The following is an 18,186-nucleotide window of genomic DNA, read 5'->3' as shown; positions in this document are numbered from 1 at the left end:
TCCTAAACGTTTATAAAAGGCTCAGCGTCAGCAAGCTGCACGTAACACCCTGGACAAGAGCTAGTCCCAGCCTGTCTACCAGAGGAAGAGGGGCTTGCCGTCCTGCCTGGCCATGAAAGAGAGGCAGCTGAACAGCAGCAGGAGATCCTTCAGCAGCTTGGAGGGGGCTGCGTTGATCACTACTCTCCTCAGGAAGTCCGGGCTGTTTAGATTAGATTGTTGTTTATTGTCCTACAAGAGGAAAATCCTACCACAGCTCACACATTACATACATAAACCACACATTACATACATAAACCACACATTACATACATAAACCACACATTACATACATAAACCACACATTACATACATAAACCACATTGTAACATGGCAGGAAACAAACAACAGTAAATAGTCCCATAAAGTCCTAGTACTTCACCCCGCCACACCTGCACATATAGGAGGAAGCTTCATAGAATTGTTAATGAATCATGGTGATATCCCCCCACAGGGATGAAACTCCTCCCGAAGCATGCAGTACGGCATTTACAGTAATTTTCCGATACCTCCGACCTGATGGCAGGAAAGGTGTGCTGTGACACCACAGCCGAGCTTGCACCCTGAAGCTTCGTCATCACCTGTTGTATCCCAGCTCCTGAGTGCTGTAGGAGTCAGGCCTCTGCCTCAGGATGCCATAGGTGTTGATGATGAACTCTGTGAAGGGGGGGTGGAGAGTCATACTATATCCTAGATGGTTCAGCCTGGCCATCAGCTCAGAGTGACGCTGGGACAGCTGCAGCCGATAGCCCTCGTCCACCTTCCCTGTCAGAGGGTGTGTGGACACCTGAGGAAATGAGGGGGGAGGGGGTCAAGGCTTTAGTTTGAGTGAAAACAGAAATGTCAGTCCCAAATGGCACCCTATTTCCTATTTAGTGCACTACTTTTGACCAGGGCCCACATGGAATAGGGTGCCATTTGGGACGCACTCGCAGTCTCATGGGAGTGGGATTAGCCTGTAGAGTTTCTAATTCAGTTATACTGTACATGCCATTATCCAACTCTCTCACACATTTGTTTAGAACAGATTTGCAATTAGCTTCTTAGGAAATGGAAAACCATTTTGACGTGGGAAGAAACCAGTTTGGAGGCTTTGAATTCCATCTATGTGTGAATCACTGAAAAGAATACATGGCACCCCACCACACCCTGTTGTTAAACTACCCTATTATCCCTTAGCAGACAGAAGGAAGGAATATGGTGTTAAACTACCCTATTATCCCTTAGCAGACAGAAGGAAGGAATATGGTGTTAAACTACCCTATTATCCCTTAGCAGACAGAAGGAAGGAATATGGTGTTCAACTTTCTTATTATTCAAAAACTGGAATATCAGCCTTTTGTGTAAAGGACAACACAGATGCACATCCACACACACACCGTTCCCACCTGAATGATCTTGTCTGGTATATTGAGCACAGTAAACCCATAGAGTCTGGTCTGGCTCTGGAACACATAGGACAGGATCCTTCGATCCAGCTGGAAGGCTATCTCCCCCACCAACCGTTCTGGATCTGAACAATAACATAAACACCAACCTCTGAATCTGCATGGATTAGTTCCAATAGATCACATTACACCAACATAAATATGAATCCACAGGTAGTTTAACAAAATGTTTCTATTCTATTCTAAACAAAATATAACGTCCCAAATGGCACCCTGTTTCCTATATAGTGCACTCCTTTTGACCAGAGCCCTATGGGCCCTAGTCAAAAGTTATGCACTATATAGGCAATAGGGTGCAATTTGGGACACACAATAGGTTTGAATAAATATTTTTATATTCTGCTATTACAATATTGTCATAATCAGCTCAGTTGATACAAAATGGGGATTCAATTTCTGACTAACATATCTCTAAGGATCATGCCCAAAGTTGTGATGAGCAAACGACCATTTCACACACCTTTCACCTTCTGAGACATGACATAAGAATAGCTCGCAGTCTCTTCATGTTGTCGTGGGTCTGTGCACATGCAGCGCTTGGTGTAGGACTCCAGGTTAATTGGGGAAGATGTTCTGGGAGGATGTTTGGACGATTGATGCAGCTCATGTTTGAATCTGTCCTCATCCACGGTGTCTTGCCACTGAATAGTTGTGTTCCTGCCTGGGGGTAGGAAATTATAATCAGAATCAATTCTAAATGCAAAAAGGGTGACAAATTGAGACAAAACGAGACCTGGCAAAAATAATAAGCAAATATATGTAGATGTTCTCCCCCTTTGACCACATAATAATTATAATAATAATTAATCATTTAGCAGACGCTCTTATCCAGAGCGACTTACAGGAGCAATTAGGGTTAAGTGCCTTGCTCAAGGGCACATTGACAGATTTTTTCACCTAGTCGGCTCGGGGATTAGAACCAGCGACCTTTCGGTTACTGGCACAACGCTCTTAACCACTAAGCTACCTGCCACCCTCTGCTCACCTCACTCAAGCCATGGGTTGCTTAGACGTCGCATGCATCAACCAATGGTTGCCTGCCACGTCATCGACTGCCAGATTGTTATAACATATGATTTGGTTAGCCGATAGGTAAAATACCTATACAGGCGTTTTAAGATCTGGCAACGTCTAAGCAATTTAACGGGACCATTAACATTCTCAACCTTCAGTCTCTTGACAGTAGATCAATTAATGCACTTAACGTTGTTTTTAAATTGCTTGTTTTTTGTTGTTGCTTTACATCACTTTGAGATGTCTTTATGTAATGAATAGTAATGAATAAATTGAATACATTATCTACATTTTAGTCATTTAGCAGACTTACATGAGCAATTAGGGTTAAGTGCCTTGCTCAGGGGCACAGACAGACTTTTCACCTAGTCGGCTCAGGGATTCAAACCAGCATCCTTTCGGTTACTGGCCCAAAGCGCTTAACCACCAGGCTACCTGCCACCCCTATTATTATTATTATATGTCCAAGATCTTAGCTGGTGCTGTTGCTAGGACCTGCATGGCAGTACTGACTTGCAGTTGGGATTCATTCCATTTCAATTCACGATGTATACTGAAATTCCAAATCCAATTCTCCAATTCCAATTTTCTTCAATGCCTTTCCAACCCTGCCGATTAATGCTAACTGTACTGACGTGTCACGTGTCTCGGATGCCCTTTAGTGGCAAAGAGCCGCACACGCACCACTATCACCCACACAGGAGATGGAGATGGCAATGCGTAAACGATACTTGAACAGTTACCTGTCGATTCCCTGACAGTGTCGCTGGTTAGAGTGGAGGTTTGAAGCTTGGACTTCAGATCAAAGTTTTCTTTCATCAGGCCAAGCATTATTTTCAGGTCGTCATTCTCGTGCCGCAGTTTCTCATTCTCCAAGCGCAATGACGCACCGCCCCCCTCGGTATCCATATCCATACAGACGCTTCTCCGACTCCAAGCGCCTACTTCAGGCGGTCAGACAGTTGAGGCACAACCCGACAGTTTGCAGACCCTTTCCGTCTGTGCTATAAATCAAATCCTCCAATGAAATAGGTTGTTATCAATAGCATCACAATAGGGTGTCAGTCAGAACGTTCGATTTAACTTGACACCGTTATGTCATGTGTCATAATTACACGTATAACATAGAATTATAGGATCTCCTTTATGATGTCATACAAAAAGACGCTGTAAATTTGCATTGCATCACGGGAAATAATTTCTCACACCATTTCTCTCCATACTGAAAAGCTGAAAACTAGGCACAAATGTCTTGAAAAATATATTAACAAACATCTGACATTCGTGCTTTTGGCTTTAAAAAAATAATCATATGACAGAGTGCATAATCATGATTCATATACTATTAGAAACAATTTAGCAGCATCCAGTAATCGCCAGCACTGATACAAAAAAACGACGAGATTACAATTCAGTTTTTAATTGAATAACTATCAACAAATACAGCTGCAAAGACTCACAAACATCAGAAATATCACAAAACAAATTGAATCCAAATATTAATTATTCACACTACACAATTTAAACCAGTCTGGATTGTAGTAAAACTGAGCACAATTAACATGAGGGAGTATTATCAATAAGAGGTACTTGCTATGACTGTGATATGTGGTTGTTTATTACCTAAATTGAAAGAATTGAATAAGTCAAATCAAACGTTATGTCACATGCGCCGAATACACAGGTGTAGACTTTACCGTGAAATGCTTACTTACGAGTCCTTTCCCAACAATGCAGAGTTAAAAAATAAGAAAATTAGCAAAGAAAAATAGTAACACAATAGCAAAATAGGTTGCATCTGCTAAATCAGGGTTTCCCAATCTCAGTCAGTTTGGGAACCACGGCTCTAAAGCACAGGGAACCACATTTAGAACGACAGGCGACAGCAGAGTTAAAATTAGACATTGGCGCATAAAACAATGTGTAGCAGGTGTTGTCCTACATATGGGAACATTTAAGTAACTCCCGTAAAAGACTCCTTCATCCTTCAATGGTTCCTTTAGAGGAAGCGCTCAGTTCCGTGATCTTCCAACGATAGACAGGATGTAGAGGAAGATGTTGATGATGTCAGTGTACAGGGTGAGAGCAGCAAAAACATAGTCCTCTGGACTCAGGGCCTTCTCCTTGTTGCCTAGCAGCAGCTGAGTGTCCACAGCCAAGAACTGGAATCAATCACATTCAAAACAATGATCATTCTATTGTCACAATTAGAATTAGCATTCTACTCATTCTATTTAGCAAGATAGTATGAAAATGTATGCACTAACTGTAAGTCGCTCTGGATAAGAGCGTCTGCTAAATGACTGAAATGTAAATGTAAATATGTCTAGTAAGATATGGTCTTGATTTGGTCTGACAGATCAACACATGCAAAATAATGACTAAGACTGTGTCCCAAATGGCATCCTGTTCCCTATATAGTGCACTACTTTGACCAGGACCCATCCATCAAAACACTTGCATGAATACTTAAATAGTTGTACTACTACTACCACCAGTATAGTTTCTACAGGAAAAGAGACACCACCTGTGATAATCAAGATCATTGCCAAAGAGATTTTAGTATGCGTCCCTAATGTCACCATTCCCTAAACAGTGCAGTACTATGGTCAAAAGTAGTGCACTATAAAGGAAATAGGTTGGCATTTGTGGCAAGGACTTACGCATGTGAAGAGTAGAGCGCCCAACGAGGCGTAGACCAGTTCCAGGATCTTGTTGCGGATGAAGATGCAGAGGAAGCCGAAGAGAACCAGGACAATCAGACAGACCAACAGCACACCGTGACAGGAAGTGAAGTCATACTTGGTCTGTATGGGGTCAGAGGTCGGGTCAGGATGAAGGCCAAAGGTCAAAGGGACATATTAGTTATTAGCCAATGAGGTGACTCATTTCCTATCAATCAATAATAATATCACTAGCCTCACCTAGCAGAGTAGGGTCAGTACCATTACTGAACAGAGTAGGGTCAGTACCATTACTGAACAGGGTAGGGTCAGTATCATCACTGAACAGGGTAGGGTCAGTATCATCACTGAACAGAGTAGGGTCAGTACCATTACTGAACAGGGTAGGGTCAGTATCATCACTGAACAGGGTAGGGTCAGTACCATTACTGAACAGGGTAGGGTCAGTATCATCACTGAACAGAGTAGGGTCAGTACCATTACTGAACAGAGTAGGGTCAGTACCATTACTGAACAGGGTAGGGTCAGTATCATCACTGAACAGGGTAGGGTCAGTATCATCACTGAACAGGGTAGGGTCAGTACCATTACTGAACAGGGTAGGGTCAGTATCGTCACTGAACAGGGTAGGGTCAGTATCATCACTGAACAGGGTAGGGTCAGTATCATCACTGAACAGGGTAGGGTCAGTATCATCACTGAACAGGGTAGGGTCAGTATCATCACTGAACAGGGTAGGGTCAGTATCGTCACTGAACAGGGTAGGGTCAGTATCATCACTGAACAGGGTAGGGTCAGTATCATCACTGAACAGAGTAGGGTCAGTATCATCACTAGCTTCATTGAATAGGGTAGAGCCAGTATATATGATGGCAGGGTCAATTCCAGTTCAATTTGATTCCATAGCAATGCTGTTTAAAGGTAGACTCAGCGATATGACGTGAACCCATGCCAATGCACAGATACGGTGTGTGACTGTGTGGGAGCAAAGTCTTGCATCTCACTTGTGGCAACGTCATTTCGCTGAGTCTACCTTTAATTGCGGCATTGACTGGAATATAGATGGAATACACCCCAACCCTGATAACCCTATGACATGTTGAACTGTGCGAAGAGAGAGAGAGAGAGAGAGAGAGAGAGAGAGAGAGAGAGAGAGAGAGAGAGAGAGAGAGAGAGAGAGAGAGAGAGAGAGAGAGAGAGAGAGAGAGAGAGAGAGAGAGAGAGAGAGAGAGAGAGAGAGAGAGAGAGAGAGAGAGAGAGACAGACAGACAGACAGACAGACAGACAGACAGACAGACAGACAGACAGACAGACAGACAGACAGACAGACAGACAGACAGACAGACAGACAGACAGACAGACAGACAGACAGACAGACAGACAGACAGAGAGAGACAGAGCGAGACAGACAGACAGACAGAGCGAGACAGAGCGAGACAGAGCGAGACAGAGCGAGACAGAGCGAGACAGAGCGAGACAGACAGACAGACAGAGATAGAGAAACAGAGCGAGACAGACAGACAGACAGACAGACAGACAGACAGACAGAGCGAGACAGACAGAGATAGAGAAACAGAGCGAGACAGAGACAGACAGAAGGAGGGAGGGATGTCCAGATGGATACAGACCTGGAGAGAGAAGATGACCACGGTGAAGCAGACAACAGCAGTGATGCCCACGGCCATGATGACTGAGTCAGTGTCGTAGAAACTAGCTATCATCCCCACCATGTAGGACATAGCCAGGGTCAGGATGGACTGGAAACACGAGAGGCAAGGAGAGTGATACAACCTCTTTTAGAACTTCAACAATACTTATACAACTGTTTATGTGGAAGTGCACATATCAACACAGGCTTATAGTGAATAAGACATGATTTTATTTTTCTTCAATTTGATAAATATACAGAACCGGCCCATAAAGTATAGCTACGAATACTATTGATCATTGAGCGTGCTTTTTATTCCAGGTATAGGCTTAATCCGAGTTTGGAAAACTGGCCCATAAAGTATATCATTATGTTATAGGAATGACAGCCATTTAAACGAGACAGGTCTTATTAACTTACTAGTGCAATCAGGTTCCATGGATGTTTGCGGCGAAACTCTCCGCAGCAGCTGATGGTGATGAGAGAGACGAAGAAGATGCCATAGGACACCCAGTACGTCCATGGGTTGGCCTGGACGAACACTTTGATTCCCCCCACAAAGGTGAAGAGAGCCACAAAGGAGAATGTTACCATCAGCTGGACGGTCAACACCATGAAGACCTGTATGTGGACAAGGAGACAGACTATTAGATATAGGATCCATACAGTTCTATAATAGACTTCGGGGATTGTTCTTTAAAAATGGTTTTAGGCCATTTTGTTTGATTGTTATGATGGCTATACAGATGCATGTACAACCATTTTATCTTAAGTTTATCTTTTATCTTTAGTTCAAGTTTGCTTGAGGTCCTGATTTGGAGCCTCTTGGCATCCCTGTGGTCCCTTACTTTCCGGATAAAGGCTCGCCGTATGGTCTTGTCGTCCAGCCCAGAGCCAAGAGAGAAGGCACTGTTGTCACAATAGGCAAGGGGTTGATCATCGCTGTTGTAATCAGTGTTTGGGTCTGGGAGAAAAGACAGATAGACTCAATGCACATCAGACCACACATACTTCAAAATGCCCCTTTCTATCTTTTAATGAATGATAAATCACATAGTTTTTGCTCCGTACTGAAAGTGCTCCACCTTGAAAATGGCACTGCTGTCACGCATAATTTTGTGGACAAATGAGTAAAATACTAAAAGATAGTTTGAGTGAACTATTCCTTTAAAACTTGAAACTTGATTCCCATCACCACATTACTTCTGAATGATACTGAAGTACTCACCATGATTTGGGTTGTCAAAGCCCTGACCGTAGGCCCCAGGCATGGGAGCGTAAGGTGCTGTGCCATATCCTGGGTTCCCCTGACCCTGGAAGTACATAGGCTGACCAAATGCCCCAGGCGAGGGGAAGGGCATCCCCCCTGGAGCAGGCCCTGGCCCCCCAAATGAGTTAGGCATCCCCTGTGTGTTGGGTAAGGTCATCTCATATCCTGGGGGGCTTGGCTGCCCAAAGACTACATTTGGGGGCTGGACGCCCCCCTCCAATGGAGAATAGATATTCCTGTCAGGTTGGGACATCACTAGGTCTGTTTATCTCACTAGGAGAGGGGTTCAAGAAGTGTTGATCTTGTCTGGACAAGTGTTGATCTTGTCTGAAACAGGGCACTAGAGACAGAGACACAGGATGACAAATAACAAATGTTACATTTGACACTTCAGTCATTTAGCAGAAGTTCTCATCCAGAGCGATTTACAGGAGCAATTAGGGTTAAGTGCCTTGCTCAAGGGCACATGGACAGATTTTTCACCTAGTCGGCTAGGTAGTTAGGATCCTAGTAGGTATCCTACTAGGTTAGGATGGTAAAGGTCTTAGGAGTACATAATATAATCTAAAAAGGGGTTTTAAAGGAGGTCAAAGTCCATCCTGGTATCCCTAGGGGATACCTACCCCAGTATCTGTGCATTAGAGATGTCGACAATGAGTATGATGGGTCTCCTCTCTAACGCCCAGGAAGCTCAGATTCAAACTCCCATTAGACAGCTCTGCAAGCATTATGTCAAAATACGTTCGTTACTCACCAAATATGGAGTGTCGCTCAGCAACTACGTTAATTTACTCCCATTACGGCCGGTATGTACTTCCAAAAAAGGTCTAAATAAAAATGTACAAGCAAACAAAAAAATATGCATATTCGGCACTCATACTGCCACGCACAGAAAGTCTACAACAGCTCAATACATTGGAGGTGCTGAAAAATATTTTTTTCGCTTGCTTGTATTTTTATTTAGACCTTTTTTGGAAGTACATACAGGCCGTAACGGGAGTAAATGAAGATTGCTGCCCAGCGAAACTCCCTATTTGGTAAACTCGCTTGCAGAGCTGTCTAATGGGAGTTTGAATCTGAGTTCAGAGGCATCTCTAACGTACAGATACTGGGGCAGGGGATACCCTAACCACCCTGTGATAACTGTGAGAGAGCCATGATTCAGCAAACTATCTAGATTAGAACAATGATTATAAACAAACAGCATTGTGTTATTCATTGCAATGGAAGAGCTCAAAATTATATAAACGAAAATAAAGTTACTGTTGATCAGTAACTAAAAATGAAGTATGGTTACGGGAAGCGAGCGGGGGCAGTGGTACTACTTTGAAGTATCCCTCCCTGTCCCGCTCTTATTTAGACTGTTCCCAATAATTCTCTAATAGTGTGTAATTGGGGCCCGCAATTCGGGGCGTTCATACATATAGGCATTTCTGCATCTGCAGGAACGCCTCCCATGCGAGCATTCCATTGGTTCCTGCATAAACGGCCCCCCTCGAGCACGCCATCTTCATGCTTGTGTGACACTTGATATTCTGGATTTCCCCTGATTGTCTATGCGATTAAAATGTGGGTCAAAAGGGAAATAAAAGTATTATCAGAATTTTTCTGGGGCGAAGGACACTGTCTGCCGGTATCAAATATTGTGATAAGTAACCCAAAATAGACCAGAGCCTGTCGTTTCCAATGGGGGAAATTAATCATAGTTGTAGGTAGGCTATTTAGATTGGTCATTATGGAGGCACCCTTTTTCCATAAAACATTAACGCGCTAGAACTGATATAACGGCGACAAAGCATTGGAAAACGACTTTAGGCGCAATAGAGCTCTTCAGATAAATTCGCTCAGAGGTGGTTTAAAGTAAACTGCATTCTAATGTCGACTTTCTTATGGAAAACCGTATCAAGCGAAGGGTTTTACTCATGCTCAGTTCTTGAAATAACAAGTCAATCTCGCAAATTGGCCATTTATAACGGTTTGTAGTCTTAACATCTGGCACCTAGTAACTGCACATTTGCCAGAAAATTGCCCAACATTCATTTTTTGAAGTTCGTCCAAGTGTTTAATGCACAGAGATTGAGATCCTCTGTCCAATATTCATCACTCAAACTCTTCTGTCGGATTTATCTATAGTTATGCACATGCGCAAACAGGATTTATTTACAATTATAAACTGGGTGGTTTGAGCCCTGAATGCTGATTGGTTGAAAGCCATGGTAACTTTATGGGAAAAGGGTTTATTGGATAAATGTGGCAACTCCTCTCATGCTGAAATTTCTTGGGAGGGCTAGTTTTCAGGCCATGTGGGCGGGTTTTCAGAGGTCATTGGACTATACATTTTAGCTATACCTGGCAACCCTGGTTCCATCTGTGCCGGTATCCTAACCAGCTAGCTACCAGTGGTGATGGGAAATCAAGGCTTTCTGAAGGCTTCGCCACTTTCACCAAATTGTGCAGAAAAAGGGTTCATTACTGGGAGCTTCATTATCTGTTCACAATGCACATTAGTAACATCTGCTGTTCAGCAATAAATAGCGGTATGATTATCAGAAACGTTTTTTTCTCCACTGTTTTCAGCAAATCTCCGTGGTGCAGCAGTAAATCGTTGGTTTAGTAGCCTATAATCCGTTGGAATACCACGTTCACATCATGCTTCCCTTTTTTGCCTTCAAAATTACTATTTTCAAAAACGGAATCTATGGCATTATTTAGGATGCTTAAGACAGAAACGTATATTATACTAAATAAAACAAATTATTTGAACTGTGCAGAAAGTGTGTTTTCACATATATATTTTTCTTAATAGTGTTCCTTCAACGGGTTTCGACCCCAGACCCTCACGGCCCTGAATGTTCCATACTCTACCTGCTAAACTACCAGTCAGGTTAAACTTTTTGTACAAAATCCTAACTATATTTGTAAGTACGGTGTCCTGTAGAGGTCAGTGTTTGAATGCAGCTTAGAATAGAAGAAAGCGCCGCAACAACGACTAATCAGTGGGATCTCGCATTTTGCAACACACGGTTTGAAAAAGCACATGATCAAACGAAGCTTCGGACGTCATTGATGATGACGTACTTCTGATAAAGTGATACATGCTTCGACACACTGCTTCGAAGTTAGCTGCTTAGCGATTTTGACGCATGGCTCGGAGCTCCGGGATTATAAAGTATCATCACTAGCTACCGGTGTCGCCCCCCGCCTGCTGTGTACCAGAGTCCTAGCTATCGTTAGCTAGCTAGCTACCAATCCCGCCTGACGTGTACCGGAGTCATACCTATCTAGCTAACTAGCTAGTACCCAGTGTCCTTAGGCTTCGCTAACGCCTGCCCTCGCCGTCGTTAACAGCACTGTGGGAAAACAGTCACCGACAGGCGAGGGCGAAGGACACTGACACTGTCTACCGTTCGCCTAGCTAGCTAGCTACCGGCGTTATCGCCCCCGCCTCTTCTTCTGTGGGGTTTATCAACGGTTGGCATACAACGTTATGGTGCGTTACCACCACTTACTGTACTGGAGCACCCCGCCTCTGTCCCGGAGTCCTTCTTAAAAATTGACCATTAGAAGTACACTACATTACCAAAAGTATGTGGACACCTGCTCGTCGGACATCTCATTCCAAAATCATGGGCATTAATATGGAGTTGGTCCCCCTTTGCTGCTATAACAGCCTCCACTCTTCTGGGAAGGCTTTCCAGTAGATGTTGGAACATTGCTGCAGGGCCTTGCTTCCATTCACATCCACAAGCATTAGTGAGGTCTGGCAATGTCTAGAATGTCATTTTATGCTGTAGTGTTAAGACTTCCCTTCACTGGAACTAAGGGGCCTAGCCCAAACCATGAAACAGCCCCAGACCACTATTCCTCCACCAAACTTTATAATAAATAATAATAATAATAATACCCAGTTGGCACTATGCATTCGGGCAGGTAGTGTTCTCCTGGCATCCGCCTAACCCAGATTCGTCCGTCGGACTGCCAGATGGTGAAGTGTGATTCATCACTTCAGAGAATGCGTTTCCACTGCTCCAGATCTCCGACGGCGGCGAGCTTTACACCACTCTAGCCGACGCTTTGCATTGCGCATGATGATCTTAGGCTTGTGTGCGGCTGCTCGGCCATGGAAACCCACTTCATGAAGCTCCCGAGGAACAGTTATTCTGCTGACGTTGCTGCTTCCAGAGGCAGTTTGGAAGTCTGTAGTGAGTGTTGCCACCGAGGACAGACGATTTTTACGCGCTTCAGCACTCGGCGGTCCCGTTCTGTGAGCTTGTGTGGCCTTCCACTTCGCGGCTGAGCCGTTGTTGCTCCTAGATGTTTTCACTTCACGATAACAGCACTCACAGTTGACCGGGGCAGCTCTAGCAGGGTAGAAATTTGACCAACTTACTTGTTGGAAAGGTGGCATCCTATGATGTGCCACTTTGGAAGTCACTGAGCTCTTCAGTAAGGCCATTCTACTGCCAATGTTTGTCTATGCCTGTTGCTGACAGGTGTATAAAATTGAGCACACAGCCATGCAAAGGGGTGTCCACATACTTTTGTATATATAGTGTATAAAGAGAGAGTCCTGCAGATGCAGGAACGCCCCGAATTGCGGGCCGCAATTGCACCCTTCCCCCAAGAATAACAGTCACTGGCAGTGGGCTACTGTAACAAGATTCATGAGCTCAGATCTAGGATCAGTTTAGCCGACTCTACGTCTGTGAATAACTATTACTGCGCCATAGACAACCGTCGTTGTTTTGTATAAGTGGAAAAACTATAACAGGCTGTTTAAAAAATAAAATAAAAACTACTCATTATGTGAAAATCCCACTGCAACAGTTAGAACAAACAACTCAGACTCACATACCGGAATTGTCCGCGGGTGAAGTTTGCAAGTTTTCCGTAAGCGTTTACCAAGTCGCTCCCAGTTTGAAAGATAGTCACCTGAACAGCTTTAAAGGAAAGAAGACAATTACGTTTCGTTTTCGGCAGGCTATATTTGTTCCGCTAAGTCCTGTGTTACATATTTAATTTCCAAAACGTCATGCGCTCCCCTTGAGGCACGTCATTTCTCGGATGAACTGTGGCCCACTGTTGGCCCTGCTGCCGCCAGATGGCGCTATTACTCCTTCCGTGCCAATGACAAAAGACAATGTGTAATAGCGCCATCTGGCGACAGCAGGGCCAAATGACGTGCCTCAAGGGGAGCGCATGACGTTTTGGAAATTAAATATGTAACACAGGACTTAGCGGAACAAATATAGCCTGCCGAAAACGAAACGTAATTTTGTTGAGTAAATAATATATCTTGATATCGAACGTTAAAGGTCCAATGCAGCCGTTTTTCAATATGAAATAATTTATGGGTAACAATTAAGTACCTTACTGTGATTGTTTTCAATTAAAATGGTCAAAAAGAAACACAAATAGCTTCTTAGCAAAGAGCAATTTCTCAAGCAAGAATTTTGCTAGGACTGTCTGGGAATGGTCTGAGTGGGTAGCAGGGAAATTAAAACTAGCTGTTTTTGGCAGAGAGGTTTGGAACTCTCCTTATTGTTCTATTAACTAATTTACCACCTGGTGATGTCACCAGGCAGGCCAAAATTCCATTCCAACACAACAGGCTGAAATATCAGGCCGTCTTTTCAATCAGCTCTTACACTAAAAGAGTATTATCATTATTTTCACAATTTCACAGTATTATTCCAACACAGGAAAATCGCGTTTTTGACTGCACTGGGCCTTTAACAACAAGTACTTTCAGTAATACGTTTTTTGTTTATTAATGAGGATTAATAAATTATAGTGCCTTGTTAAGTATTTTTTATTTTTTAAGTAAAAGTGAGCCAAAAGTCCACTAGCATGTCACATCTGAACACACACACACACACAGACCTCAGCTCTCTCGCCTACAACTCTGTGTTCTCCAATCAACTACAACTCTGTGTTCTTCAATCAATCCCAGTCTTGGCGTCAGGGTGCAGGCTTGATTGTTCTAGCCCAGTATTAACACACCTGATTCAATGAACTGACCACCAGCTTAGCATTTAGTCTAATTGAAGGACACTGAACTAGTCTAACTCTTTCTCACATTGATCAGAAGGGAGAAATGGAGACACTTTCAAGGGTCTTGTTTACGAAACACAAGAGGGCTTTTGTTGTTCCTCCTTCCCATAGAGAATGATAGAGGCCTTTAGTGGACAGAAGGCAGCGTTAGAATGGGCAGCACCATTGAGGGCTTCCACCATGCTTCCACCATTTTAAAGTAGTCAAAGTAGTCAACTGGGTGGGGATTCCTATGGGTTGTAGCCTCATTGGTGCTGCCCATGCTGCCACAGACACTAATATGGCACAGATATAAAGAGGAGTCCTCTGTCTATACTATGCTCCTTCCACTGAGAAGGACCTGTAGGCCACCACCTGTCCCCACCGTGCCTGCACACACTCAGACACTGAGGCCTGACAGGTGACATTCTGCAGCTGTCTGTCTGCCTAATAGGGTTCAGCTGTTGTAAAATGGGGACAAGCGTGACCAACTCTTGGCCTCACAAAATGTATCTCCATGAAAATGAACAGTAATGTATGTATCGTATTGTAACTCTTAAATGCAGATAGAACACTACATACCATGTCCTTTATTCCACTGAAACTGTCAGATGAATGGTAAAGCTTACGTGGCCATAAGTGGTCTTAGCTAAACTCTATCAACTGTACTCCCATATTGAAGTTCCTGTTTGCCTGGAATTCAAAAGGATTCCAAACAGGTGGAAACTGGGGAAAGAGAGTTCCCAGGATCCTCTCTGTCTGTCTGACTGGTCACATCGCAGGTTTTGCAGCCTCATCTGTTCCTGTCTGGTTGCTATCCACACACACACACGCACGCACTCACACACACACACACACACACACACACACACACACACCACTAACCTTTGGATGCTCTTCCTGACTGACCACAGCAGGGTATGTCATGTTGGAACACCGCACAACCAATCAACTATCTCATAGGATTCAATACCATGAATGCAATCAAAGCCCCATTAAAAAGTGTTTCTGTATACAGTAAAGTGTACTTCATTATGTAGATTTGTGTTAATAGAATTGAAGCTTGAATGTTTATCATCAGGATATGGTAATGATGATGTGGTATGTATTTTACATTGGTGAACTGATATGTTTTGATGAAATACTCAGTTGAGAGTTGAGGCTGTCAGAGAGACTTGTGGCTGCAAGTTGGGAGACCAAGGACTCTTCTAGGAAGGGTTGAGGAATCAGGCTAGTGTCCCAAATGGCACCCTTTTCCCTTTTCCCTTTTAACCAGGGACCTATATAGGGAATACTGTAGGGTGCAGTTTGGGACGCACACAGCAGGGGAGAGAGTTCATATACTTACAATTCTAGGAACTTAGCAGGTTCATGTTTCAGAGGTGATCTACATTATTAACAAGAGAGAGGAGGATCATGTAATCAACAAGACTCAGAATCTCTCAAGTTGGAGAGCTAATGTTTAGACTAGAGCACACCAACCTAGTTTATTTTTTCTTCCGATTTTCCAGTGAAGTAATAATACAAGACGTCTAGTTCAGCTTCCTCTTCCTTGTTTTAGTTTGTTTTGATTGTCTGGCCAATCATATCTCACCTAAGCAGCAGTGTCATGAACAGCACGGTACTATAGCACCATGGACAGCAACCAAACTGGCAAACTAATACATTCGAATTCCACATAGAAATGAACTAGACACTGACTCACCTGAATTCATTTAAGTTACATTTAGAATTGAGTCTTAGAATAATCTTTGAAGAGAAACATTTTGGAAGAGACTACAGTTCACCATTGTTCAGACCTGACACACGTAGCCAGAGATGGTCTGATGGTTAAGAGCAGAGTAGTATTTCCTACAGTTGGTACGTTCTTTGGAAGTTAACGTATTTTCCCACCTGTCCCCATCTTCAGCTGTGTCCAAACTCTATAACATTGGGTGCTTCCCAAATGGCACCCTATATCCTATACAGTGCACTACTTTGGACCAGGGCCCATAGGGCTCTGGTCAAAAGTAGTGCACTATATAGGGAATAGGGTGCCATTTGGGACGCATAGGCTGACTGGATCAGTGCATAGCTGTTTCCCTCTAAAGAGTCTCTCACCCGACTGTGTCATTCACATGTCATTGGACTTAATCTATGTAAATTGTATGACCTACCTACCTTGCAACTCCAATATGTTACCCATGATAAGGCAAGGCAAGGTTTCTTCTAAATAAGAGATCATACTGATGAGGTGTTGATTGTGTTTGACAGAAAGATGTGCCCCAGTAGGTGAGACTTGGTTGATTTACAGTGAACTGCTTTCTGTCAGTTGTGTAATTATGTAAAAACGACAATACGAATATAAGTAGCTAAAAGGTTGTTTATTTAATCTAATTAAATGAATGATTTTATTTGCAGAACAGCACATTTCAAAAGGCAAGATTAACAGAATATTGTACTGGAATCTCTGAGAGACTTGATAGTTTATGTCCAGTGACATTCAAAGTACTCTTATTAAAAAGATATAGCGTTTGTTAACATATTCCTTTGTATGAAACAGTTCAAGTATAAAAAGTTCCCAACATTGTAAAAGAGTAAATCTCACAAAGTTAATAACAAAATCACAGCTATGAAAAAAAAAAAGAACTGCGTTATTTAGGATATAAAGTATTATAATGTTTTGCTAATAGTTTCTGCTGTAACATCTCTCTTTCATTGTCCAAACACATTAGAAAGATAAAGATATCTACAAAATAACAAGAAAATAGTTGTATAGATATAGAAAAGGTATACTTCATGCCATTATATTTTGTTTTTATACAAATCCAAATGATCATTGTAGCTACAGTAAATACCTCACAATTACAATTTGAATAACTCAGGTGAACATGAAACTAATATAACATGAACACACATTATTTATTCAATACAGTCCTACTCCCTGATACTAACTAAAGGGTGCAAAACGGTATTTTCTAATTAAAAGCTACCTAAATAAATATTTTCCAAATACCAATATTTGAAGGCACGTTGAGAAAAGCTGTCCACCAACTTCAGCTTCAGGCCAGTAGCTGTTCTCTTCTGATCTGACCCCACTGGATCTGATCTGACCCCACTGGATCTGACCCCACTGGATCTGATCTGACCCCACTGGATCTGATCTGACCCCATAGTAACACAGGACAGACAGCTAACATCACTCCTCTAGGTCACTGTTTTGCATAGGTACAAACATTATTATAGTAACATTATTATACAGTGGGGGGGAAAAGTATTTAGTCAGCCACCAATTGTGCAAGTTCTCCCACTTAAAAAGATGAGAGAGGCCTATAATTTTCATCATAGGTACACGTCAACTATGACAGACAAATTGGTCAATAACAAAAGTTTCTCAATACTTTGTTATATACCCTTTGTTGGCAATGACACAGGTCAAACGTTTTCTGTAAGTCTTCACAAGGTTTTCACACACTGTTGCTGGTATTTTGGCCCATTCCTCCATGCAGATCTCCTCTAGAGCAGTGATGTTTTGGGGCTGTCGCTGGGCAACACGGACTTTCAACTCCCTCCAAAGATTTTCTATGGGGTTGAGATCTGGAGACTGGCTAGGCCACTCCAGGACCTTGAAATGCTTCTTACGAAGCCACTCCTTCGTTGCCCGGGCGGTGTGTTTGGGATCATTGTCATGCTGAAAGACCCAGCCACATTTCATCTTCAAGCCCTTGCTGATGGAAGGAGGTTTTCACTCAAAATCTCACGATACATGGCCCCATTCATTCTTTCCTTTACACGGATCAGTCGTCCTGGTCCCTTTGCAGAAAAACAGCCCCAAAGCATGATGTTTCCACCCCCATGCTTCACAGTAGGTATGGTGTTCTTTGGATGCAACTCAGCATTCTTTGTCCTCCAAACCCGACGAGTTGAGTTTTTACCAAAAAGTTATATTTTGGTTTCATCTGACCATATGACATTCTCCAAATCCTCTTCTGGATCATCCAAATGCACTCTAGCAAACTTCAGACGGGCCTGGACATGTACTGGCTTAAGCAGGGGGACACGTCTGGCACT

General features: G+C 43.0%; 2 protein-coding genes across 2 annotated transcripts; both read right to left on the bottom strand.

Annotated features, from left to right (window-relative positions):
* Positions 1-75: 75 nt before the first annotated feature.
* On the bottom strand, positions 76-3,410 carry LOC311139282 (speriolin-like protein; the record flags this gene model as incomplete). The annotated part of the gene is made up of 4 exons (XM_084174168.1): positions 76-202; positions 621-826; positions 1,428-1,552; positions 3,245-3,410. 4 exons carry the CDS (start codon positions 3,408-3,410, stop codon positions 76-78), a joined length of 624 nt encoding a protein of 207 aa, XP_084030294.1.
* Positions 3,411-3,905: 495 nt separating this feature from the next.
* Positions 3,906-13,181, bottom strand: LOC311140318 (protein lifeguard 1-like). Its single transcript, XM_084175330.1, has 7 exons — positions 12,959-13,181; positions 8,062-8,443; positions 7,682-7,797; positions 7,254-7,454; positions 6,814-6,942; positions 5,165-5,308; positions 3,906-4,663 (listed from the first exon to the last, which is right to left on the bottom strand). The coding sequence occupies exons 2-7, from the start codon at positions 8,354-8,356 to the stop codon at positions 4,514-4,516; spliced, it is 1,035 nt and encodes a 344-aa protein (XP_084031456.1). The 5' UTR covers positions 8,357-8,443; positions 12,959-13,181; the 3' UTR covers positions 3,906-4,513.
* Positions 13,182-18,186: the final 5,005 nt, after the last annotated feature.

The sequence above is a fragment of the Coregonus lavaretus genome (genome assembly GCF_964263955.1).
Source record: "Coregonus lavaretus genome assembly, chromosome: 13".
Taxonomy (NCBI): Eukaryota; Metazoa; Chordata; class Actinopteri; order Salmoniformes; family Salmonidae; genus Coregonus; species Coregonus lavaretus.
The sequence above is the reverse complement of the archived record's forward strand: the minus strand, read 5'-3'. Positions and strand labels throughout refer to the sequence as shown.